Consider the following 27457-nt stretch of genomic DNA (forward strand, 5'->3'; position numbering starts at 1 on the left):
TTAAAAAAAAATACACAGAGCACATCAACATACAGTGGCAAAAGGACTTTTGATTCACACCAAAGCCTCTAGAAAGATCAATTTAACAGCATGCAGTAGTTACCCGGCAATCGGAAATGTGTGAGAATTGTATTGTGAGGTATCAGTGAACTTCTACAAAGTGAGGAAATCCCACAGTTTACAAGTAAGATATTTTGAACGTCCAAATCACGTTGCTGGCACAGAAACGCAGTGCAAAATACATATCAGAGATCAAATGTATTACTATTCCGAATCTTTTGGAAAAGCCCACAAAATGACCATGATCGCCTTCCCTCCATCAAGAGATAGTTTCAACGTACAATTGATTCCGGTGTTGTTTACGGTAGTATCCTACTCATTCCTGATTGTGCAGATTCACTAGGGTTTAAAATAATACTGTAAAGGAAGATCTAATATCCATGGAAATTCAATTCTGTCTTCTAACAACCTGCCTCCTTAAAAAATCCTCGTCGTTTAATATTTCATTTGAAAATGATATTTGGAAACAGTTCCAACTCACTCCCTTCTGGGCCGATCAGATTTTTTTTTATTTTCCGAGTTTATATTTCATTCTAATTAATGGATTCTATTCTTTCTCGATTATATAGCATTCACATATCCTATTTCTGCAGATTCTACCTTTAAATATAAATTTGAAAGAAAAATATTAGAAAATCCTGGCTGGAATTGGAGTGTATAATCTATGTGTTTAGAATGACATATGTGTGGAGTGTGTGTAAGTATGTACACAAACATATCTAGTGAATGATACAGGCAACGATGCCAAACAAAACACATTCGCACACACACAAACATCACATGAAACGCAAGCACTTCAGCGCCTACCAACTTTTTCTGATGATTTTCTTCTATTAATACCAGTATTAGTGTTTTTGTGAAAGTCAAAATCAGGCATTTATATCTTATAATTAAACATAATGTAACACTTAAAACAGGAATGAAAAATATAAATTGCCTTGTTTTTTGATCACATAGCACGAATGTATGGAGGTCACACACAATGATTCCCCCATCTAAACACACAGTTGCATCCACGTTTCATCTATACAACTCAGAGATTCATTTGGCTTTCGTACATGCTTTTAGTTCATAACAAAATAAACTTACCTTTAACAATCACAACTCTCTGGGACATATGCTAAATAATATATTCACTGGTTAAAACGTTTTTATTTTAAAATTACAGCAGGATCACGTAAAGACACACAAATCTCCATTATCTGCAAAATAAATGATAAAGAACTCTGCATTTTTCAAGACGTTGCTGTTATTCCTCTGTGAAACTGCTGACTCCAGTTATTGGCTATAAACATCAACATACTTTTCTGTCTGGTCATTTATTGTGCATACAGCAATAGCCAGGGAAAACTTGAATGAACTAAGAGGCAGGCGTATCTACAAACTTTGAACAGATTGCTTTCTCTAAAGCGATATGACCAAAATATTGGCGCCGTTGACAATAGCCTAGTAAAAGTATTCCCAACCTTGAAAGTATGTAAACTTGAACTAATAGATCTCATACACAGGTAGAGACAGGATCAATTGATTTTTCTACAAAATAATGCCTTACTACAGCGCTATCATTAAACTATTCCGCATATTTCCTATATTAATTGCACTCTCTGTGCGACTTACCACTACGTAGGTATTTAATATTCGTCTCTATTGTATTAGGAATCCAGGTGCTGAGCATGCCTGCAAAAGAAAGCGGAAGAGCCTTCCTGGATTATGCTGTCTATCATCATCGAGCACCAATTGGGAGGCCTCTTTTCCTTGGGTCCGCCCTTCGGGGGGGGGGGGGTGCCTCTGGTGACTGATAGACTGAGACGCCCGGCCCAGCCCAGCCCAGCCCACGTTGCTGTGAGATTGAAATGCAGAACTCAAGTCTCTTTCATCGGGAAACAGACTTCCTTTTAGCCTTTTTCCTTACGTTCTTGCTATCTCCTAGAGTGGAAATCAGAGAGACCCGTGGACTTTTCCAGCCGGGATTGCAGGAGGCCGGGAGACTGAATCTGTTGTTAAATTCCCCTTTGGAAGCTTAGTCTCATTGGTGTCCTGCTCAGCGCAATGGGTAAGTGGCTGGAAGCTGCAGGAGGGTTCAAGGGCTGTCAAAAGAGAGAGCACCAGTGTGAGATCATGTGCAGCCGCAATTTGCTTATTGACTTTGTTCGTGTTCCTACAAGTTGTAGGAACATGTTAAGGGTCAGCAGCACAGAATGGAGCAAGCTAATGACTGGTTGGTTTGTTATTAATGTTATTATGAGAGTACTGGAGGATTGGAGCCTAAGATGATTTGAGCCCGTGTGGCACATTGTATATTGTTGCTGACATCGATAGCGCAGCAGTTTAAAAATTAACACGTTTGCTTCGCAATGTGGGGCTAGTGGTGCTGCTAACAAAGAAGCATGAACAGGCGCAAACAGCACTAAAATTTATCTTTTTCTTTAATTACTACTTTCAGTTTCTCTCACCTCTCATGTTTTTGCAGAATTCACGCCACCAATTTTGCTGGCTTTCCCCTCTCTTTTGGGGGGAAATAAAGAGACTTGTCTGCTTGTGTGATCTCACTTTTCACCTCTGGAATGTACATCCCGGGCTATTTTTAATGGCACAAATCAATGAGCTTTGAAAATGTTGCCACGTTTGTTTGTTTTTAAAAAAATTCAGCCGCATTAGATTAAAACCATTGTAAATAAAGTGACCGTGGTGCGTTCCCTCTAACCGGTGACATCTGCGTTTTGATGATTAATAGTTGGGTGGGTTCAAACGGCCCCCCGTGAAGCGTTTGCCGTGTCAAATGTGTTTGTGTGTGTGTGTTTGCTTGCAGAACCTGCCTTTGGGGAAGTGAACCAGCTCGGAGGGGTGTTTGTGAATGGCAGACCCTTGCCCAATGCCATCCGGCTCCGGATTGTGGAATTGGCCCAACTGGGCATCAGACCCTGTGACATCAGCCGACAACTGCGGGTTTCCCATGGCTGTGTGAGCAAAATCCTGGCGCGCTACAATGAGACTGGCTCCATCCTACCAGGGGCGATCGGAGGCAGCAAGCCTCGGGTAACCACCCCCACGGTGGTGAAACATATCCGGACCTACAAACAAAGAGATCCGGGCATCTTTGCCTGGGAGATCCGAGACCGACTGCTGGCGGATGGCGTGTGTGACAAGTACAATGTGCCTTCGGTCAGCTCCATCAGCCGGATCCTCCGGAACAAAATTGGAAATCTCTCTCAGCAGGGTCACTACGAATCTTACAAACAGCATCAACCCCCTCCACAGCCTGCTCTGCCTTACAACCACATATACTCCTATCCCAGCCCCATCACTGCTGCAGGAGCCAAAGTGCCAACCCCGCCGGGAGTGCCAGCAATCCCCAGCACCATGGCTATGCCTAGGACCTGGCCCTCTTCCCATTCGGTCACGGATATCCTGGGGATCAGGTCCATAACAGATCAAGGTAAGAAAAGAGCCAAAGAAGACACTTCTTACTCACATAGGACTACTATGTTGATAGCAAAAGCGGGGTCCTTTAACGCCTAATTTCTGAGTATTTTTCTTAGACTATTTTGACTTTTCTGTTTCAAAGCAGGAAGTCTCCAATTCTTTCAAAGTTTAGTGATAATTTCATGTATTTATCTCCATAGTTTGTAAATTATAGAGCTATTTTCTCCAGCACACACTAAAGATCAGGAACATATTAAATAATGATAAGGGTTTATGTTTCAAGGCCTCATTTTACTACATTTTCTATGGGCTTATGTTTTTTGGACGTATAATACATAATGCAATGGCAAATGTTGACTTTAGCAATGATAATTTAGCTGAAGACCAGGCAGCATGGGCTAAAAAATATGGCACGTCCACATTAACTCTCTTTCTCAGTACCATATATCTCATCTATGTCTTCCTTATCAGTCATTAATGATATAATGATCTCGCATGCCTTCTGTGTATTACGTATATTTGGTACCAAATCAGGCATTCATAAGTGAAAGCATCTTGAAATTACAGAGAAATTCAGTTTCTCTAGTTTTCGCAATCAGGCCAAATTTGCTCAGACAGGAAGTTCAAATGTCACCTAATTGCTTTCATTCTTATGTTTTACTTTGTTTTCCTCCGAAGTGGTGGTCCAGAAAAACGAAACCACTGATACTTAACTTGTATTTGTCCCTTTCCAAGTGACTGCTTTTCTTCTGCGCTCCTTCTTTTGTTTTGGCTAGAAACGGTAGCTTCTCGCTGAACAAGTCTCTGCCATTTGCAGCAAAAAAGAACATTTTCAAGTTTAGTTTTTGTCAAGTAACAAACATTAAATGTGATGAAAAGAGCATATTTTACAAATAACTCTGGGCTGTAGCTCTCTCTGGGTCCTAATCTTGGAACTGGAGTTTGGCTTTCTATTTTCATTGCATGTTTTCAACTACACAAGATATCAGTATAACAAACACTCCAAATGCATTGGTATTAGAAGGCTTTTACAAGCAAAGACAGCCTCTCCATGTTAAATTCAAAATATAACCCCCATAAACAAAAAAACAAACCAAACGTATGTGCGCGTGGAGCTAGATTTAGCAAATATACATGCTAGCTTATGTTCATTCCACGGTGGGTGGAATGTCTGAAATGAACATTACAGGGAAAATTAAATTAGAAATTGAGAGGGTTTTAATGAATTCCTCCTTTATTAACATCATATTGGCAACAGGGCCTCTTAAGGTACCATTGAGTGTTTATAGATTTCTTTCCTCCTCTATCTCAGACTTTGGGATTTACAAGATTTACTACAATATACATTCTCCTCTCCCCCAAGCCAACGTTTGGGCTGCTGAACAGCAGAAACTGCATACGAGGGTTGTTTGCGCTTGATTTGTAGGATAAATTGACCTTGCTGACATTTAAAGGAAGCCCCTATTCATGGGAAAGTGTGAGATCAGCAGAAAAGGGGGCTCGCAGAGAGAGCTCAGTTTCTTAAGACAACTTCAGGCTTATGCCATGGACTGCATTTTCCCTTGCAAGGAGGTTAGAGAGGTAGCTTCTGAACAGAAACAGTTTAACACGAGAGCTCGATTCTGCTCCCACTCAAGTCAATCGGAGGGGTTGCTTTTGATTTCAGCGGGAACAGGCTCGGGATCCCAGGAAGCATACTTCCCAGCTCGGGGTCGAGGTGGTTTAGGAGAAACCATTCTCGCCTCAGTACTCCGGTTCACGACGAACAATTTTCGTTGCCTGTAAATGTTACAGCTAGGGTGACCAGATGTCCCAATTTTATAGGGCCAGTCCTGATTTTTGGGTCTTTTTCTTATATAGGCTCCTATTACCCCCCACCCTTGTCAGGATTTTTCACACTTGCTGTCTGGTCACCCTAGCCCCGCGAATTCTTAGCAGAGTCATACGCGTTTAAAATCAATTATTTTTAAACGTTTTTTACTGGTGTGTGTGTGTTTTCATAATTCTGCAGTGCTAGAGTTGCGAACAACACGGCTATCTTTTCCCTTTGGAAAAAAAGTTACATTGTTCCGTTAAATCTACCTTGGAAATAATTATGTCAAGCACATAGTTATTCTTACGCAATTTTCTCCTCTAAATTACCTGGTGTCAGGGAAAGGTGATGATGAATGATTCGAAACAACCCCGGGGCTTGTGCTAATCGGTATATACTATGTGAGTTTCTTTGTATTTCGATTACATACGGAAAGGAAACTTTGAAGGTTTCGCTCCTCTAACTTATGATTGATCTTTTCTCCTATCGTCTTCCTTTCCCTTTGTCTCTCCTGTTTGTCAGTCTTCAACCCCTACCTCCAAAGAGAAACCCAACAGATTTTCTATAGAGCGTGAAGTGGCAGGGTGGGGGTGTACACACATAGAGGTGTACACACACACACACACACACACACACACACACACACACATGCACACCAATTTACACGTACAGCGATGATATGTATGTAAAAAGATATGTAAATTACCGGCATGATATACAATTTACACATCAAGTATTTTTAAAATAAAATTTTATAGGGACTTACTCAGTTTTCCAAACAAGCAACAGAAGTCTCCTTCAAAATACCGAAAGCGGTAACTCAGTTTCTGGCCATTTGGGGAAGATGAGTACAGTCTATTTAGTACAGAAATCGAAATGCTATTAAAATGTTTGAGGTTTAACTTCATAAAGCAAGAGAGATGCATATATGGATCCCAGTTTTCTCCACCGTTTTTTATTCTGGGAGAAGAAGGAAATCAAGTTGTTGTAAATATTATAAATAGGTGTCCGGTGGTGTCATTCAGGCGTCATCGGTTATTTTTCTTGATTGCGTGGATAGAAATAGGGAGGATTTGTCACTCAGCTGAGCCGGTCCTGCTAGGAGCAGGGGTGCTGGAACAGTTTTTATAGTGAGGGTGCTGAGAGCCATTGTACCAAAGTGTAAACCTTGTCTATGATGGAAACCACTGGTTTTAGAGAGATGTCTGGTGTGTGTGTGTGTTGGTGGTGAGGGGGAAGGCACAGCCTGTAATCACACATAGCAATTCCTGCCACAAGCACACTGCCTTGGCACTTCCCAGATCATTTTCGGAATCTCTAACGAGCCGTGCCGGTGTCTCCCAACAGTGAGTGACAGCTCGCCCTATCACAGCCCCAAAGTGGAAGAATGGAGCAGCTTGAGCAGAAATAGCTTCCCCCCTTCAGCCCAGCATGCTGTGAATGGACTCGAGAAGAGCTCCCTGGAGCAGGAGGCCAAGTACAGCCAGGTAAAGAGAGACAGCGCTTGCTAACCTCAGGCGGGAGGGCTGCACTGTGGGGGAGCTTTCCTCCTTTCTGACTGCAAGAAGGTTGCCCGGCTGGATTTCTAATGGCTGGCTGCAGAGGGGCCCAAACTCTCCACAGGCTTCTGAGCTCAGCCTGGCTACAGTCTCAAGTCCCAGATCTCAGCAATGTGCTGCTCTCTCCTTATTCACTGCTGGGTTCTGTACTGGGCCGGTTCCCAGGACTGGCTGGGCGGCTGCCCTGGGTTTTGGTACGATCCCTCCTTTGTACCCTGCCATGTTAGGCGCTGCTTTGTTTAAATGTGCATAAAAAGTCCGGTAAAGAACAATTATAACGATCTGTACAGGAACAAGGACCCCCTTCTCCTCCACAAACAAACCGTAGCCCAGCTGACAGAGCCTGGACTGGAGTCGCACTGCTTCCCAATCCGCCTCGTTACCACGTGCGGGATTCCCAGGGGATCATGGCCCGGGGGTGTCGAGCTGTATGTGGCACAGGCTAGGCTCTGTGGGGATGAGCCGATCGCTGCAATAATAAATAATAATAATGACCAAGCTGCCTTTGCCCAATGCCCAGGCGCCTGCACTCTTCAGATTTAATCTCAAATCCAAGGCCCGCTCAAATGGTGGTGGTGGGGGAATAAACTGCCCGGGCGATGCGGACTCTGCCTTCCTCACAGGGAACCCCGGGGAAGGGCCCCTTCACGCTGCTGGCAGAACTGCATGATGCCACTCCTCGGTGCCGGGCTGAAATACCCAGCTGGCCTCGGGCCCGATCCTGCTTCCAGCGATGCCCCCGGGAAATCTCCCCCGGGCACAGGGTCGGGCCCGAGAGCGCGCAAATCCCGGGAGCCTTTCTGAGCTCCTGGGTGATGCTGACCTGACACATCTCGGGGATGGTGTTAAGCAGGCGGCCTCCAGCTGCTTCCCTCTCCTGCCCCCCAGTCCTAGGCAGCTGGGGGACCGCCGCGGGCCCCCTACAGCGCTTACAGGCCCTTTACCAAAAGGAACCAGACACATCTTAACTCCCCTCCCCCTGCCTTTGGCACAAAGGTCCCCGCTCTCTTCTGCGCACTGCGCCCGCTTTGCCACCCAGCGAACAGGCCGAGCTCGCTCCAAGCAGGGCACGGGGGTTCTCCAGCCCCGCTCCGTATTCACGGCAAACACCCGAGACCCGTTTTATCCGCTTCCCAGCCGCACGCTCCCTTTGCCCCTCTCCACTGCAGCCCCCACAGCGCGAGAGCCTGCTTGTACCCGGGGCACTGCAGCAAGGACCTGGCCTTGCAAGGAATCAGAAAGAAATAGCCGTCCCAAAGCTTGCTGGGAACGTGGGAAAGCCACCCACAGGCAGTCCCCAGGGAAGCCGGGAGTAGCCAGATCAGCTTGTGGGCATTTGTATAGCGACCAACGGCTTCCCCACACAGGATGTGTGAGCTGGTTTGGGGGAGATGCTTTCGCAGCAGCAAGTCAGTTACCTGAACTTCCATACTGTCACTGAACAGCTAGCAGCAGTGACAGAGGCCGATTTCCTACTGTCCATCTAGAAATACACCTCACATTTGGATGTTCACTAAGTGGATTTACCTAGAGAAGAAAGCTAGATTTCTGACCCCAGGTATTTTAAGGGTAGCTTGGTTAAAATTCAGACTCACTGCTTTAAAAAGAATCATTCCCAATATGCATTTAAACACATGGAAAATTCACACCATATTCAGCAGGTGATCGAATAGCTTGGAAACAGGGTATATACATTGCTTTTTTATATTGTTAAGCAATTTGACTCCTAAATATTCTATTTAATTCCTACGAATTTTTTAGTGAACAATATTAGAAACAGTTGTCTAACTTACATTTGCTGATAAGGGATCAAATCGTGCCCCCAGGAATAAGATGTAACAGACTTAAATACGACTGACTCATGTGGCACATTTTTAACATTTTTTACACACAGTAAAAATACATTTCAAAACCATAGCATATTTCCCAAAACACGTTAATTCTGCTCTCTATGCAGAGTCTGAAATTCATTCAGGGGGTGGTTCTACTTTGTTTTGGGAAATTCATGTCCTATATTCAAATTTTGTTACTGTTGGAGGGCAGCATTTTCAGAAGTGTTCAGTAAATTTGTATGGCTTAATTTTTGAACGTCTAATTTGAGTCACTTTTTGCCTGATTTTCAGAGCTGAGAGTCCTTGGCCGTGTTTAAAATCAAGCACAAGGTGTCTAGAGTTGGGCACCTGAAATCCAGTGCTCACAAAATGAATGAACACCTCTGAAAACATAGCTGTATAGATGTAATGGAAAACGTGGTAGGCCCCAAATGTGAGCAACCTTTTTATTATGTTTGCTAACACTATGTACAGTGGTGCTGGAACTAAGGGTGGTGCTGCACTCCCTGGCTTGACATCAGCACCCTCAATATAAAAATTGTTCCAACACTCCTGATTATGTAATGCTTTTCTTAAAACTAGCCTATTTTCCCCAATCACAAATAATGCTAGCAGCCCAACTAAGAGTTGCAATTAATAAAATCAACTTCAATGAATGAATTTAATTTCCAAGCTTCTAGTTTTATTAAAATAAATAGTGCATATGCAAACAAGTTAGCAAAAAATACCTTGCCATTGTCCTTTTAAGAACAGCCCTGTATATAATCGCTTAGGCCCCCGATCCTTCAAACACTTATGCACCTGGGTAACTTTATCATGTGAATAAATCCAGAGAAGTATTTGCAGGATTAGACCCTTGCCTTGTAAACTGCTGCTTCTGATAGGTGTTCAGTCACCTTAACCGTTGAGCTAAACAACAGTGTAACATAAATTGAACCTTACAATTGTTTTCCACACGAGCGTAGGAAATTGTATTTTACATCTGATCCTTTCAATATATGTGTTTTATATGCATATAAATGTTCTTGTCACAACACTAGTATTATTTAAACATTACATACAACCTAAAAAGTTGACTACAAAAATTACTTTTAAAATGTAGGAAAAAAATGGGGGCAAATTCTACAGTTAGTAAAATTGTGTTCACTTAACACACGTATATTGTCCACAAGATAGAAAGGCCAAAAAATAGTTAGCAGTTGTGGAAAATGTCATTTTCAGAGCTGTGCATGTTCAAAAATAAAATAAAAAGTACTGCTGAGTACTTTTAAAAACATCTTTTTTCCAGAATAGTATGTGTAGATTAAATCTGTCTCTGGGAAGCTCTAATTTATATTCTGGGCTACTTACAGTATAGTGTTCTTGCTTGTTTACCATAGTATTCATTAAAATGTATATAACTGTCTTAATTCATACATTGGCTACTTCTGTGACCCAGAATATTCTCAAAAGGAAATAAATGCCCAAGAAGAATGTGAATTTTTTTGCAGTTTTGACAAGATTTGTGGTTTGAATAGAGCTTTTCCAACAAGGTACAAAATGGATTTCAGATTGAATGCTCAATTTTCTTGTCAGTTTGTTCATTTGGGTTGAAATTCATCCTAGCACGGTGCGTCTGTGGTAAACATTCTGAGGCAGTTAAATCAGTCAGCAAGACCGTGAGGTGTCTCCACACCTGTTGCAAAGGGGGAACTGCCTGAGTAGACTGGCATAAGCAGGAGGAGAGACCCTTGGGTCTGCACTTATGTGGATCTAGGGTCAAAGTATCTAGAATCAATGGAGTAAGACGTTTCAGCCAGTATTCATACTGCACAGAGCCTACAGTGAAATACGTGCGCTGCCTGTGGGCTACTCGATGAATGCCATTCCAAGGGGTTCCCTGAACAAATCTTGTTTATTGAAACTCTATCCAGAGGGGGATGAATGTGGAATTTCACCCATAGAACAGAAGTGATTGGTCTAAAATAATAGATTCAACCCTGTGCTCCAGTTTTATGCCAACAGAACTAAAGTCAATAGCGCTTCACTGGCCTAAGATTAGAGTAAAACAGTGGGGAATCAGGCTCTGTGCCTCTAATGAGAGTTCTAATTGCAGAACAAGGGTGCGGAGAATGTGCCACACTGCACTTTGAACAAGGGTTTAGTGGGAGATGAGAATACAGCTATTACTGATCATCATTATTTATAATTTGTTACGCAACAACAATGTGTAAGACACAGGCTGTGGTTCCTCCTTTCACCACTTGCACTGTGGGGAATGCTGCACACAGATGCCTCAGGCTGATTCGGCGACCCTTTCTCATTTGGAGTGCTTCTTCACTCACAAGTATCCCAAAGGAAAGTCACTCCACGTGAGAAAGGGTGGCAGAATTGAGCCGTAAATAAGGTTTTTTTATACAGTTCTGCTATATTTACTTGTTCCATCCTTGTATAAGCAACACAGTCATTTTAATGGGCCAGATCATGCAGGCAACACTCTCCTTGACTCCTGTATCAGTCTTTTGCACAGGCAGTGTCCCTTTGCAACATGTAGATGGTGCAGAGACTCCTTTGCATACTGCCCTTCACTCCACACTTGCCGCACATCAATGGGAATTTTGCCTGAGTAAGGACTAAAGAATCAGGCCAAAAATCTCCAGATTTTTTGTCTTTCCAATATGCTGTCACATGCACTTGACACAAAATCTACCTTTCACATGTACAACATTTTAAGCTCCCCACATTAATAATTTTCTTGTGTCTTTGGAGCCCAAAACTTTGTCCTATATTTGAACTTCAACAGCTTGAAAACTTTGGCTGGCACATTCTGATTTTGCATCAAAAGTTCCGTAGGAAATCACAGAAATGTCTTGTAATGCTCCTATTGATTTTTAATTAACAGATACCCCCAGTCTTAAATTGTATGCAAGCACTTGAATTATATTTTCCCAATGCATCGTTTTACACACTTTTGTAGCCAAAGCAGCTTTGCAGACAGCGCAGTCTGAGTAAAGAGGAACCTGAAGCGGAAATTAGATTTTTCTGGGAACATGACAGTTTTGGTTCACAAATGCTTCACATCTCCAAACTCAGCAACACAATCACATATATGCCTGAAAACATACTTTATTAAATGTTGGGGATACTTGTGAGAGTAATTAGTCTATGGACATTGATATGAAAAAGTGAATATACCATGCATTTAAAGAAAAGTGATTTCAGAGTTAAGCCGCTTGTATACACAGTTTTAGGGAAACTAATTGAAATCCTTGTGGAGCTAAAATAAATAGAATTCCATTTGTACATTGCATTTGAAATGAAGATGTTTTATAAGCATGAACAGTTTGTAAACTGCAATGTTCAAAGGACTAAGTCTTGAATAGACTAATTTTACGGAAGCACAAATTGAGTAGTACGGAAGTTTGTATTTGCATTTCTATAATTAATGCAAGGATTTGGATTATGTGTACATATAAGTAGTGGAATGTTAGGCAAATATTATCACAATACTTTTCTCAGAATTTATTGTCGTGGATATTGCAGGAAGAAGACATGCACATTTGACTAGAATGACTGCTGCTTTCTTAACAGGCCAACATTAAGAACTAGTGTCTAAGTACAGGTATCCTGCAAGTTAATTCTGTTCTAAGATCTGATTCAAAACCCACTGCAGTTAGCGAAAAGACTCCCACTAACTTAAATGGGCTTTGGATCAGCCCTGAATGAGGCCCCACTCTAGCAAATCAGAGACACTATTAATGGCTAGAGCTTACGCATACTAATATGTAAGAAGCCCTGCTCTCATCCTGAGAGCTTCACTCACCCACAACCAAACCTTTTATCAGCTATTGAGTGTTCACTTCCACAGCCAAACCTTTATCAGCTGTTGAACATTCACTTTTGGTATTTTCAGGCTTAACTGGTTCCTTCCTCCCAATTGCACTGACATTGGGAGGTCATGAACTCCAACCTCTTATATCACACTGGAGAGACTTTCATATCCAGGCCTCCATTTTAGGGCCATAGAGGGCAAATAACTGCACCAACAGTTTAGGCCATGTAAATATCTAAGATCCTACTCTTTGGTTACAGTGGACAATGTATTGTGGGTGCAGTGGGTACAGCACCACTAATTATTTTCATCCACAATTATTTGCACCCACAAAAAATGGTGACCCTAGTAAGAATGAGCTGACTATTTAGCCCTAAATGTTTTGGCCTATTATCTGACCCTCTTACAAGGATTACTTGCCACAAACTGCCACTACCAAATTAGTTAGCTGGCATCCTCCACTCCTAATCAGACCTTGAACAGTTGTATTCATAAGTGAAGGTCCAGGGATAAACAAGTCTCTGCTAATATCCTGGAAATGCACTTTCTCCAGGCATCAAGTGTCCTGGGCACTTAGAACATGTTGCCGTTGGCTTCCTTGCCAAGTAAAATTCCTAATTGCCCAGTTAGCTGAAGGGATTATGCTGCCTACTACACCTGAAAAGGGAGGAATTTAGACCAGAACAGTCTGGCCTGGGGAATGACCAGTCCTGCTGTACTCTGATTAATTGCTCTACACTGGTTCACACCATCAAGACATTGTCACCAAGGTGGATGATGATGAGGTCTAGGCATCCATGTCATTGCATTTTGTGGATGAGCGGCATGAGCTGATCCCACTACATACACCTGATTCCTTCCCAGGTGATCTGGATCGCACCCCATTCGAATCCTATTTGTGAGACCTGCCTCTTACTGGCCACCTGCTTCCACGCCCAAAACACAGTGCCCTGCCCAACAATCCACATGGCTTCAGGGCACTCCACCGGGATGAAACTAATAAAGAAAGTCAGAGAGGTGAGTGAATGGTTGGCACCCAGGTTGGCTCCTGAGTGCCAGCTACTTATTGCCTGGACATCACTGTCTGGGAACTCAGTCACGGTAGTCAAGATCATGGCACCTATTCTGAAGGAATGAGGAGCTTGAGTGTTGAGGGATCCTCATCAGGACCAGATCCTTAGAAACATGGGAATTTGTTAGAAACCCATCCCGTAAGCCTTCCTGTGTTTGGAGTGCAGGAGAATGGAGACAGGAATCTATACCTTGTGCTTTACAGCTGCAATTGGGTAGCCAATGGGGATTGCCTGTATTCCCAGTCACAGGCAATGGGCTCTGATGTCAACCTCATCAGTTTGCCAGCACCTGATAATTTCCCCTGCAAGCTTGGAACCTTGCTGGACAATGAGAATGCTGTCTTTGGGTGATGGGTCTCCACTGGGAGGGCAAATTACTAGCACTATTAGTAGCTCTCCCACCACTTCTATGAGCCAGCAAGTCTTGAGGGAGCCCCTACTCCCTTATTTTCTCCATCCTGCTGACCCCAGTGTGGTCTGACTATATTGTTAAATATGCTATGTTAGGTAGATATTTTCTATAGAACTTGTGAGAACAATACACTTTTATCTATCAATGTAGACAAGAAAAACATTAATTCCTTGCCATATATTATATAGATTTCATTGAGGTGCCAGTTGCAGTTCCATAGTTGAGGCTGGAGTTTTAAACTTAAAGCATATAGAATTCCTTTAGAAAATTTTATATAACTTTGCATCAAAGGGGGTCTGTAGGTTTACTAGATCCATCTTAAGTATTGGTAGAGCATTCACCATAGTTTCAAAGGAGAATGACCTCCACTTATATGATATCCTGTTCTGTAAATTGGATTTTGAACTGAAAATGCACATTGGAGCGAATGTACAATGCTCATATGTCACCTGCCTTTTAAGAATGCCACTGTCATGTCTTATGTTAGCATATGATTCAGGACAGAGAATTAGAATTCATAATGATCTTGACAAACTGGAGAAATGGTCTGAAATAAATAGGATGAAATTCAATAAGGACAAATGCAAGGAAAGGAATAATCAATTGCACAAATACAAATGACTGCCTAGGAAGGAGTACTGGAGAAAAGGATCTGAGGGTTATAGTGTATCACAAACTAAAGATGAGTCAACAATGTAATATTATTGCAAAAAAACAAATATCATTCTGGGATGTATTAACAGGAGTGTTGGAAGAAAGACATGAAAAGTAATTCTTTCATTCTACTCAGCACTGATAAGGCTTAAATTGTAGTATTGTGTCCAGTTCTGGGCACCACACTTCAGGAAACGTGGACAAATTGGAGAAAGTCCAGAGGAGAGCAACAGGTCCAAATGATTAAAGGTCTAAAAACATGACCTACAATGAAAAGTTGAACAAAAATGGGGTTTGATTAGTCCAGAAAAGAGATGACGGAGGGGCAACATGATAACAGTCTTCCAATATGGAAAAGGTTGTTATAAAGAGGAGGGTAATAAATTGTTCTCCTTAACCACAGAGGACAGGACAAGAAGTAATGGGCTTAGATTGCAGCAAGGGAGATTTAGGTTAGACATTAGGAAAAACTTCCTAACTGTAAGGGTAGTTAAGCAGTGAAACAAATTAGCTAGGGAGGTTGTGGAATCTCTGTCTCTGGAAGTTTTTCTGAACAGATTAGACACACTCTGCTCAGGTCTAAATAATACTTTGTCCTACCTCAGTGCACAGGACTGGACTTGATGAGCGATTGAGGTCCCTTCCAGTCATACATTTCTATGATTGATCTTAGCTGTGGTGGACTATAAGTGTGAACTCCACTCCACAATGAAATCCACATTTCTCTTCTAGAAAAAAACAAAAAACAAAACACCCTGACAGTATTAAATCCCCTTTCTCTCGCCTCCAAAAAAATAAGTTTTGTTTTGTTTATATGACCATTATTGGGTCCCATATGTGTTACCCAGTTCTCCTTTATTTCTCTTTTACTTCATTGTTGTTGTCATGGCCTCCTTGGGTCTGTTTTTAATGTGTTTGGCTTTTAAAGAAGGTGTTTTCACTTTTATTTCTGTTATATTTTGTTTTGGTGATTTTGTGCAGAGCCCCTGGAACCTTTGGGAGGGGGCTGTTGTTGGTGTGCAAATCAAATTTATTATTACTGTTTCCGAGAGCAGCTTTTTGCTCCCCTAAAGAGACTCAGACTTGGAATTTGATAACCAAACATAATTAAGATATGTCTTGATTAATATTACAACTGTAGTTACAAAATTCAATTAGTCTGATCCAACTTTATGTGTTATTTGGTGCAGCTGGAGCTATCTATGAAAAAAAGGAAACAACTTTAAGTTAATAAAAAAGTGCATTAAATATAGAGGGTAGAACCTGCTCATTATTAAGAGAGTGGACCACATTTTATAATGAAGTAGTGTGAATGTCTCTTGGAGTTTCATTACAAAACACTGCATATTGAATTCTAGTTACCGTGAACCTAAACTGACAGTAAAGTTTTGTGAAAAAATGACCTCACTTCAGAGATATCCACTGTGTGTGGACAGCTAGTTAAATAAATATTTGGACCCTGACCCTGCCAACATTTAAGCATGTGCATAATTTTATTCATGTGAATAATTCTGTTCAATTCAAATGTAGGATTGTTAACCCTGCTCCATGTCATTTATATATAAAGAGTAAGCCAACTAAATCCCAGCTCCTGAAGAGTTCTCTTCAGTTTTCACAGCCAGATAATTTGGAAATCAGTGCACTTACATTTCCCCGGAGCAATAAACCAAGTCTAAAGCTACCACACTTACACTGTTAGAATTTTTAAATAATATAATTTCAAATGTATTGCAGTCTAATATATTTACTATACTGAAATTGAGGTAATATATTTGAAGACAATGTTCTACCTCCTACTAGATAATCCACATTCTCTTCAGGTTGAAATTTTCTTTTGAACATTGAAGTTGTTTAATGAAAATTTCTTTCTCCAGTTTTTAAAATAAATCTTATCCGGCTCCCAGTGAAATTAATGACCTTTGACTTCAGTTGGAAACAGGAGCGTGTCTAGTAAAGGTAACTATTTCTAGTATGCTGGATACACTACATTATAAAATACACATAGATTTTTGAATCAAGCATAATAATGAAAACTCAGCAAATATGGGGTTGCAGAATCCACTCTAACTAGACTACTCATGTATATCTGGCTATACATATGTATTCATGTTTATCTGGCTGTACATATCCACTCATGCATATCTGGACACAACTTGTGGTCAAAATTATTTTTCAGAAACATTCTTTTATGAAGAGCTTTATCGTAAGAAGGCCAAGTACTGCAGTCCTTACTTAGAGCTCAGCTCTGTAAACTCTTACTCCTGCAAATAATTCTGACTCACATGAGTATCCCCATTAACATCAATGGAACGTTTGTGAACGTTTGTAGGATCATGTAGTTTCTCCCACTGATGCCAAAGGCCTTAGTAATGACTGCAGAATTTAGCCCTAATTCTATTAACTACAGTCACAACCAAAATATTATTTTATGTTATTTATTTTAAAAGGTTAGAAGAAATGTATGTGTATTAATTGCATCTTTAGGCAATCCACTTTCCTAAAAGAGATTTCCATTACATACCTGCTGATGATGTTTTACATGGAAAATTTGTTTACCCGACCCTTGGGATCCCTTATGTTTGCTTGATTTATAAATCATATTTACCATCCAATTAAAGGGAGTGATTTAGCATGTTTGCTTCCTTTATATTTACAGTTTGCTTCTAGTCATATTCCTGTAACTTCTCTGACTAGTTATATGTACATCATGAAGTACATTAAACATATTTGGGGCATTTAAGATGAGTTACTCTTACTCTCGGAAGACGAGATATGCAGCCGTGCTCTCTGCTGTAGTTTTCCTTTGCTGTGGAAAAATTTACTCATTCAGCAGCTACTTTGCAAATGTGTTTTCAGCACATTGGATGCACATTTCCAGTTTGCAGAAATTGCTCCAGCTTTTCATTTTGAAAAATGAGCAGTGAGAAAATGTCTTATTTGTGGAGTTACGGTAGCGTGCCTATAATTAAGGCTGCTGGCAACACTCCATTCTAAAGGCTAACTGCTGCTCTTAGTAACACTAGTGTGAAACCTTTGATAGTTTGTTTAGTTTGCTTTTGGGAGATGGCTCTGCACTGGAGGATAATGTTAATATGTGAAGTTTGCAGCTCCAAAGAGAGGCGTTACTTCCACATTGATATTACAGTTGAGAGATAGCAGCACTGTTTACCAGGGGTCCATTCCTATTGACCTGATACAGGCAAAACTCCAACTGATTCCAGCGAGGAAATTTGGTTTGAAGCAAGACTACTGGATCGAGCTCATTAGTGTTGAGGTAGTTGAGGAAGGCACCGTTTGCCCATGAAAAATGTTGTTTCTCAAGGAAGTTACAATTTGTTTTTCATAGATGTTTAAAACACCTTTTCAGAATGAAAGCTCCAAAAACACCTTAGCCTAATGGAATATCACAGCAAGCACCAGAACAATGGGTTGATGAGACAGAATAATGGAGGCAACTCTATCAAAATAATAACCACTTACATTGTCCATCCAGAATATTATGATTTACAGTAACAGACATGAATGTACTGCCATAACTTTGCATGGTATTTTGCATAAATTTTAAATAGACACAGTTCCTGCTCTAAAAAGCTTATGATCATAGAATTCAATGAGGAAGGTTTTGCAGGATCAGGGAATAAAGCAGGCACCCATAAAACATAGGTGTAACAGACAAACAAGGGGGTAAGACGAGAACGGATAAGGATTAAATCAAGTAAAAGTGATAGGAATCATTCACTGGTGGAACTCTGGATTTACTCTGGGGTAACTCAGAGCAAAATTTGGCTCAAGGCCAAGACTGGAAAAAATGAAACCCATCAAATGAAACCCATCAAATGGAGATGGTGGAGACTGTGAGGTAAAGAGGAGAGATTGTCCGAGGTGTTTGTTCTTTGTCTCCTCAGAAAACACAAGCTAGAGGCCAACCCCGCCTCACTGAAGTTAATGGAGTTTTGTCATTGACTTCAGTAGGAATAGGGTTGATTCTTAAGGGTATGTCTACACTGCAATTAGACACCTGCAGCTGGCCCAGGCCAGCCAAATTAGGCTTGCAGAGCTTGGGTTAAGTGAGGGGCTGTTTAATTGCAGGGTAGACATTTGACTCAGGCTGGAGCCCGAGCTCTGGGACTGCCCCATGTTGTTAATTAAACAGCCCCTTAGTCTGAACCCCATGAGCCCAAGTCAGTTGACATGGGCCAGCTGCGAGTTTTTAGTTGCAATGTAGACATACCCTAAGTGGCCAGATGGCCAATGTAAGCTACTTGTTCCAAAGATTATTGAGAGTCAAGTGTCAGTCATTGGCCCCAACGTAATCTCAAATATATATATAATCAAATAAAATGATTGGGCCAAATCCTCAGCTGGCAAAAATAAGTGCAGCTCCATTGACTTCAGTGGAGAAATTCTGAATTGCAACAGCTGAAGTGCTATGTGGCCAACTATTTTTAAATTATGGACCTGATTCTCCTTTCAGTTACACTGGTGTAAATCAGGTGTAACTCAGTGGAGCTGGACCTGTGTAAATTTGGTGGAAGCCAGAACAGAATCAGGCCTGAATCTTACAAGCACAGTTGAGAGAACTTGTTTTGCTAAATTTACAAACCACTAGAAAATCGCGGGTTCTATGTTTTGAACATAACTCAGAACTGCTGAGGTTCTAGTTTCATTTCACTCTTGCAAAACATGAGTTCTGGGCAGATGCAACATTGGAAAGCAAATGTTTTCCCCGGGTCTTCCTAGAAACAGAGCAGTAATTACCTTCCAACGAGCTTCTTTATTATTTGTATAGCACAGGTTTCCATTCAGTTAGAAATACATTTATTTGTTTTTAAAATTAAATTTCCCTTGAAAAACAACGGTTTAAATTAAGAGAAAAATATTTTTGAAACTTAAAAAAGTTTCATAAAACTCAGTCCTTAAACAAAGTTCTAAAGGTTTTGCAAACCCATAAACACCACAGGGTTCTCCCACTCCTAATTATATATATTTGGATTTTGGTGTTCATTTCCTCCTATTGAAATACACAGGTTGAATTATTCGTCCAATGCATACAGGGTCATGGAATATAATCCCTTCCATTTATTTGTAAGTGAATGTAGGGCTTGTAAGAAGTGCCGGATTGACAGATGGAGATTCAAGCTCTCTGTTAATCCATCCAATGCAGAATACAGGCAGCATCAATGAAAGCTTCCTCTCACTGCCCCACCCAGGGCCGGCTCCAGGCACCAGCTTAACAAGCAGGTGCTTGGGGCGGCCAAGGGACAGGGGCGGCACCTGCGGCAATTCGGGGGCGGCAGGTCCCTCACTCCCTCTAGGAGCGAAGGACCTGCCGCTGAACTGCCGCTGATCGCGGTTTTTTTTTTTTTTTTTTTTTGCTTGGAGCGGCAGAAATGCTGGAGCCGGCCCTGGCCCCACCTATGTGACTCAAACCTAATTTGGAGGGTAGACCTGTTTCCATGACAGTTTGGTCCTTGGTTTCTTTGCTGAAACTTCGGATTAGAGTGCCAATTAGTGCCTACTGTGATGATGGTTTTATAAGATAAAGACTGGTTAGTTAGGAACTAAAATGAGGCCAATTCATTTAATCAAAGAGTCATCAGATGATAACAGTTTTTCAGTCATTATCAACCCCTAGGAAAGATTGGAACTGGTGACCAACAGGTGAAAGGCTCCATATTGGACTACAAGTCACTACTGCAATTACATTTTAAATCCCAAAGCAATGTATTTGGGTAATATTAAAATATATCAAATAATCAATGGTGGGGTTTAAGAAAAGGGGTGGGGGCATGCAGGCTTAATTTGACATATACAAAATCAGGGTATATTTTTATTATTTATCTTTTATAAAAATGAATGAATCTGTAGTTAAATTTTGTTAATGAACCACCCAGGTAAAATATGCAGTGTAATTCAATAAAAGGCTGGAACCCTTCCAATAATTAAAATCCGTGGCTGTCTGTTTTATTCACTGGCATGGTATCATGCTAGGGAAGGCCAATGTAAAGGATATGTAAGAAAATGAAATGTGTGCATTTGGGCCTAAGCATTTATCAAAAAGACATGCAGTCACCTATCCTTGAATAATGCCTGACAAACTTATTTTAATGACATGTGGCATATTTTATTTGGTTCCAATTCTACTTACAATGCCAGATTTGCCTCACACAATACACAGTATTCAGTTCTGGAGTGCCAGTCCAGACAAAATTCTCACTGACTTCAATTACAATTTTGCCTAGGCAAAGCCTGTAGGACTAGACCCAACAGACAGTGGTTCTTGAAGACCAAAAGTTACACTGCTACCAAGCATAATTATTTTAATGGTGTGTGAGTGGTGTGAAAAGAATCATTGTAAATCAAACAGCGCATTAATATGGAAATGACAAAGTATCAGAGCACATCTTTGAATGACACCTTTGAATTCTAATCACCTCTCCCCCCGCCCCCAAGTAAGATAATGCTTCATACTGTAGAATCTTCAACATATTTTAAGAGGCACAAAGAGAAGCAGCCAGTGTTTGAGACATTCTCTGAGAACATTCTATAGAATGATATTCTGTACAGCAGATGATAAACATTCTATTGTCTTCCTTCCTTCCCAAAATTGGAGCCCAATTGTTCCCCCAGACCGGCACACTATTGGGAATCTGACTTGGCTTGTGCAGAAGGTGGGGGAGGAGAGTGAAGTGGGGGATTGGTGGGAGACACCCGTCACCCTCCAAAATCTGTGGGGAATCCTTGAAAAGGTAATATAGACTTTGGTGGTATAACTTCTGCACAGAGCCACTCATACTTTTAAAGGGGAGCGTTCCAGAGGAAGCCCCCTGGACTTCCATAGCAGTGCAGCTTCAGCTATACTGACTGGGGACTTGTGAGGGACTCACTGGGTTCCTGAGCCAGTACAGAGGCATAGGATATCCATGGTTTGTGGTTTCATGGGAGTTGAGGGATGGATGCCCTGGTTTTTCCATGTGGTGGGCAAGCCCCACATGCTCATCAGAAGCAAGTTTCAGAGGAAACTCCATGAGGGACAATTCTCAGAGCTCTTCTACCCCCTGGATCCCTGTCAGGCACAATTTCCTTCCCCCATTTTATAGTCACATTATGTATCTTTGTGTTTCAGAGCTTTATAATACGTATCTAAGGGCTCCCCTGCCTGTGTCACTCTGGCATGGTGAAGTGCTTTCTGTTACCTTTAGGAAAAGCCCAAGAACCTGGTAAAGAAGAGATTTTTATAACACCAGAGCAGGCATGGGAGCCCTCAGATACCAAAACATTAACTGGGGTTGAATTTCAGATCAAAATTTAGATTTGGAAAAAAATGGCAAATTCAGTTTCAGTTAAACATTTATAAATTTGAAAAAAAACCAATGTTATTTCCACAGCTGTATAATTTGTGTTAATATGCCTTTTAAATACACAAGGCTGGATTCCTCTCTCTCATGCTGGTTTTACTGCTGTAAAACTTTAATTTGACTTCAGTGGATTCACTCCTGAATTTGATTAATGTAAAAGGCAGGAAAATCAGTCCTAATGGAGTTACACTGGTGCAAAATATATATATGTGAGATCATAACCAGACCTTTACAATTTAGAAAGACCTAAAATGTGGATATAAATCTGAAATTTGGCCAGATGAAATCCAGAGAAGAGAAAAATAGGCAAAGTAGAAATTAACATTATGTGAAGTTTTATCCAAAACAAAAGTCTGCCCCCTTTCTTACATCTGTTACACAACTTGGCCCTAATTCTGCAAAGGAGCTTAACTTTAAGCCTGTGCTTAAATCTAATTGCAGTGAATTGAAAAACAACACATGCTTACGCGCTTTGCTGAATTAGGACTCTATATGCAGTGCCCTTATATTCGAATAGAAAACTTCCTTCCTGAAAAAAATAACACTGACACATAAAATAGTACTACATGAATCAAAACCTGAGCAAGATAAATGACTTTGCTTTGCATGTACTCTGATAAGGAGGGATCTGCAGTGTGTGAATTAAAACATTGACCATTTTTTCATTTAAAAAGCGTGGCATTCCCTTGTGAATTCCTCCTGTGACAGACTGAATGTCTCTCCCTTTTTATTTTAAATATAAATTCTTACCATCAGCCATAAGTGCTGGAACTAAGGGAGCCGTCACACCCCCGGGCTTGAGTGATTTCCATCATACACATGGTTTACAGTTTGGTTCAATGGCTTTCAGCACTCCCACTATAAAAGTTGTTCCAGCACCCCTGCCCTCAGCCTATATAAACACCTAGGAAAAATGGTAAGGCTATTGCAAGTGCCCTGTAATTGTTCTGCTCACAAAAGTCCCATTGAAGTTCATGGGAGTTATGAGTAAAGATCATTTGCAAGAGAAGATCCCAAAGATGAAGAAGCAGGCTTAAAAAGACACCATGAATAATAATACTATGCACATAGATATCACTTTTCAGCCATATATCTAAACATACTTTACAAAGGCGGGTAAGTATAATTATCCCCATGTTCCAGATGGGAAAACTGAGGCACAAAGGGTGAAATCTGAATTCAATGGGAATTTTGCTATTGACTTGAATAGGACCAGGAGTTCACCCAAAGCAAGCTGAAGTGAATTGTCTAAAGTCACACAGCAAGTCAGTGGTAGAATCAGGTAGGTATAGAACCAAAATCTCTTTATTCTCTCACTCCAGTATCCTGCCCACTGGCTATATAGACATGTGTACAAATTCATGATTATTAGGAGTTCATTCTTTCTGAAGCAGAAAAAAATGTATCTTTATATTTTAGAAACTTTTTTTCCCTCTTTCCCTTTCAGGCACCAAATGGTCTTCCAACTGTCAGTGGTTTTGTCTCAGCACCAACTATGGCGCCTTACCCTACACCAGCCCAGGTGTCACCTTACATGACATACAGTGCTGCCCCTTCTGGTTATGTGACAGGCCATGGTTGGCAGCATGCTGGAGGCACTCCGCTTTCCCCTCACAACTGTGATATTCCTGCGTCGCTGGCATTCAAGGGCATGCAGACAGCCCGAGAAGGTAGTCACTCCGTCACAGCCTCTGTTCTCTGATATGAAATTCATTCTAGAACAACTCAACCTTTTTCCTCCCCTCCCTGGCTCAGAGACTGATCTTTTGTGTTGGTGACATTTACAGATTTCTCCCCCTGACCTTTCTCCCACAAAATTTTTGGATTGAACTAGCCAAAACAACTTAAGAAACTGATCCATGGGTTGTTGCCCTTGCACTGTTTTAAGTAAAGAAGATCTTACATCCCTCAAAGGGCTCATGGGACTTTCATTGGTAAAACCACCCATATTTATTCTATGTCAACAAAAACTCTTTAAATGTGCAATTGTCATTGAGATTGTGTAAAAATCAATAAAGAAAAATCAATAGGGAAAGATATGTTATGCCTCTAATCAACAAAAGTGACCAAAGAGAAGCTATTTGCTGATGATCTGTCTCTAGAGAACAAATCCTTTATCGACGAGGTTAAGTGATCCACTGTTATTGTTAAGATATTGCTCTTTTTTGTTTGTTTATCAAGGCAATATGTGGCTCTCACATTCTTCCTGTATTTCATCCTGTTACAAAAACAGTAAGGTGTTTGTATTTTCTATCTATTTGTAAATATAAGCTTTGAACAGCATTCGTGTTTCCATTCCACAGTACATTTCTGCTTCTTTTTTGATGTTAAAAAGTGACTTTCTAGGTCGTTTCTGTTTCTTGCTTGGTGGTGGCAAGAGCCTTAGGTACCTGAGGTTGAGACAGTTCTTTTGATATGTTTTGTGCATACAGTGGAGGCTTCAACATCTTAAGAAAGACATTTTGTTTCTTCTGCAGAGGACTCAAAGGCAATTGACCAAATAACTCTCCCAAGTCATACCCATCTCCCAGAGTCATGACACAACCACACATGTGCCAAGTGTACAAAAGAGAAGCAGGTGGAAAATAGCTGAACAAAACCAAGAACTGTAGAGGAAAGTGATTTAGAAGCTTAAGTTTAATGTGAAATTTAAGTTAACAAAACCACTGTGAAACAAAACTGTACTGTCATTGTTGGCTTCCCCGTGTTCAGCAATTTCAGCCCCAAGATTATGTTGTAACTTTTTTAACAGAAAAAGCTGTCTTAAAATTTCTGCTTTAATGAATGTAAAAATGGCTCCCGGTAAAGTTTACATTGTTGTACATAAACACGTCTCACTCGTAGGTATGCTGGTGGTGGTCCGACAAATACAAATTTATTTAATGTTAAACTCCCTTTTGGCATTTCTGTATCTACTGGCAAGCATTCTGTCCCAATAATTTTGCTTTAAAATTTTCTACCTGACATTAACCCCCCAAAAGCTAATATTTTGGTCTTTTCAAACTTACCTGTTTTCCATGGGCAATAATAAAGTTCTGAATATTACTCCAATAAGTCTTCCACATGCTTCCAGACATGTGTGGAACACATGCATGAAAGAGAAAGATTTGAAAATTGGTGTGACATTTCATATCCTTAATAGAATATTAATATATTGTGTACTTTTAGAATTCTTGTGCAATAACTTAAAAGAACATCACTAGATATAGACTTTAAAAGACTGCATTAATTACATCATCTTGATTTCTTCTTATCTATATTAAACATTGTTTCAATGGCACAATAAAATCCAGTACCTACTATGGGAATTTCAAGCTTTATTTATAACTCAGATGGCCATAGGCAGATTTCCATGGCACTGTAAAGGAAATAATGAGTAAATAGTTACATATGCCTTATGATCAGCAATCCTACACAGAGGTACATACTCTGAGTAGTTCATTAACATCAATGGGATTGTTCACAGTGTTTAGGTCTTTGCAGGATCGGGGCCTAACAAGCAGCTTGAAACTTTGTGGAAAGCTTTCAGAAAAACATATTTCCACAGTAACCATTTGTAATTTCATAAACAGAACAAGGACTACAGATTAGGAAGAATCAGCAGGGCAGATGGACTCTAAGGGCTGTATTTAGCTTTGATCTTTGCATAAAAAGCCAGTTGAATCATTAGGACTTCTACACACAGAACACAGATATAACCTGGCCCTAAAGAAACAAAGATCCTGGAATTCAGCAAAACGTCCACTGAGTTAGGCCCCAATTCAGCAAAGGACTTCAGCAGTTTATCTTTAACAATGTGCTTAAATCCATCTCTATTCAGAAAAGCATTTGAATATGCACTTAATTTTAAGCACATGCTTAAGGTCCACTGAAGGCAATGTGATTTAAACATATTCGTAAGTGCTTTGTTGAATTGAGAGGGCTTGATTCTGCTCTCATTCGTACCATTTTTACATTGGTAAAACTCTAGTGACTTAAATGGAATTATTCCATATTTATGCCATTGCAGCTGAGGTCAGAATCTGGCTCAGAGATCCTTAATTCCATGTTAAAGATAATGGCATCTTAATTACAGGCAAACTCCCTATTAAAAAACTAAAAGGGAGAAGAAAAAAATAGGAGAAAATGATTAATAAAAGATTTTCTTGGCAACATGTCATATTTTCCAAGTTTTTTAACTTTTAAACTAATTCTTAGACAAGATACTATAAACATTGAATTAAGAAGCCCATCTGTAATCAGCAACATACTAACAAAAACAACGCCCAAGAAAGGAAGACAAAAAGAGGATAAGCCTTCCTGAACTACAGATTTTCCATCCCAAAGCATTAACAGATCTGTGATAAAAATGCCCTTGTTTCAAAAGGCTGATACTCTTCCTTTTCTGATCCATAGAGTCCAAGATGGTGTCCCAGTTGAAATAAGAATCTGCTTTCTCATGAGGCATGAGTGTGTCTTTAAATTATACTTAAAGGGTCAGATCCTCAGATCCTGGTCTAAGCTCTGTTGACTTCAGTTGAGGATATGGCCCAAAGTAATTATTCCTTGTGTGGAAATGCAACTTCATGACAAACTTTCCCCCCTGTATCTGCATTCTTTTGTTTAGGGCCAGATCTCGATACATTTACTCACAATGAATAATACCTTACTCTGTGAGTGGGAAGTCAGTAGGACTATATGTGGAGTAAGGTGCTACTCAAGGTGAGTAAAGATATCTGATGTTGATCCATATTGAGCTATTTATAATTGCTTCTTGGGGTGCGAGGGAGGTTAACATGTCTTTTAATGTAAAATTACCATGCAGAATTTTTCTTTGTCCAAGGACTTTTCTTACAGAATATACATATTGGTTAAACTGAAAGATGGTACATATTAGCTTAATGACATAACACCTTTAAATCACTTTTAAAAACTAAATCCCCATTTTTATTTTATTGATAAATGGGTCAAAGTCTGTTCTCAATTGCACAGATGCAAATCTGGAGTAATCCAGGTGGAGTTAATATGGATTTACACCAGCATAAATGAGAGCAGAATTTAGTCCTCTAATAGTCAACAATATTTCCCCACGCTATGCACATGAAGGGCCCAATCCTGCATTCTCAGAGTACCCAAATCTTTCAAAAATCAATGAGACTTAATACTTGTTTATACTATGTTTCCAGAGTGGTGGTGTAAAATGTCCTTAGTGCAAATGAGAAGCCTAGTGGAGCACCAGGAATAGTGAATAGTGTGGGCTTGAAGAGGTTAAAAAGACACATTTGAGAAAAAAAAAAGATTCCATGTTTTCTGCGAATGGTCCTCGTTTTATCAAAAGATCAAGCTGAACTATAAGTAAAACTAATAAATCATGTTGAAAAGGATGTACAACAGAAGGCTGTGTATGTATATACTAAATGTTAAAAGCCTTTTATTTTTATATTTTGAATGCTCTAAATTAATAAAAGAATAATTATAATGTA

At 40.4% G+C, this 27457-nt stretch overlaps 1 protein-coding gene across 1 annotated transcript; it reads left to right on the forward strand.

The window, feature by feature from the left end:
- Window positions 1-1952: 1952 nt before the first annotated feature.
- On the forward strand, window positions 1953-27457 carry PAX9 (paired box 9). The gene is made up of 4 exons (XM_054024783.1): window positions 1953-2113; window positions 2870-3496; window positions 6644-6783; window positions 23443-27457. Exons 1-4 carry the CDS (start codon window positions 2110-2112, stop codon window positions 23695-23697), a joined length of 1026 nt encoding a protein of 341 aa, XP_053880758.1. The 5' UTR covers window positions 1953-2109; the 3' UTR covers window positions 23698-27457.

Source organism: Malaclemys terrapin, chromosome 4 (genome assembly GCF_027887155.1).
Source record: "Malaclemys terrapin pileata isolate rMalTer1 chromosome 4, rMalTer1.hap1, whole genome shotgun sequence".
NCBI lineage: Eukaryota > Metazoa > Chordata > Testudines > Emydidae > Malaclemys > Malaclemys terrapin.

Coding starts and splice junctions, on each gene's coding strand:
- PAX9 (XM_054024783.1), top strand. Junction 3,497..6,643: donor CAGGTCCATAACAGATCAAG/GTAAGAAAAGAG, acceptor GTCTCCCAACAG/TGAGTGACAGCTCGCCCTAT. Junction 6,784..23,442: donor AGGAGGCCAAGTACAGCCAG/GTAAAGAGAGAC, acceptor TTTCCCTTTCAG/GCACCAAATGGTCTTCCAAC.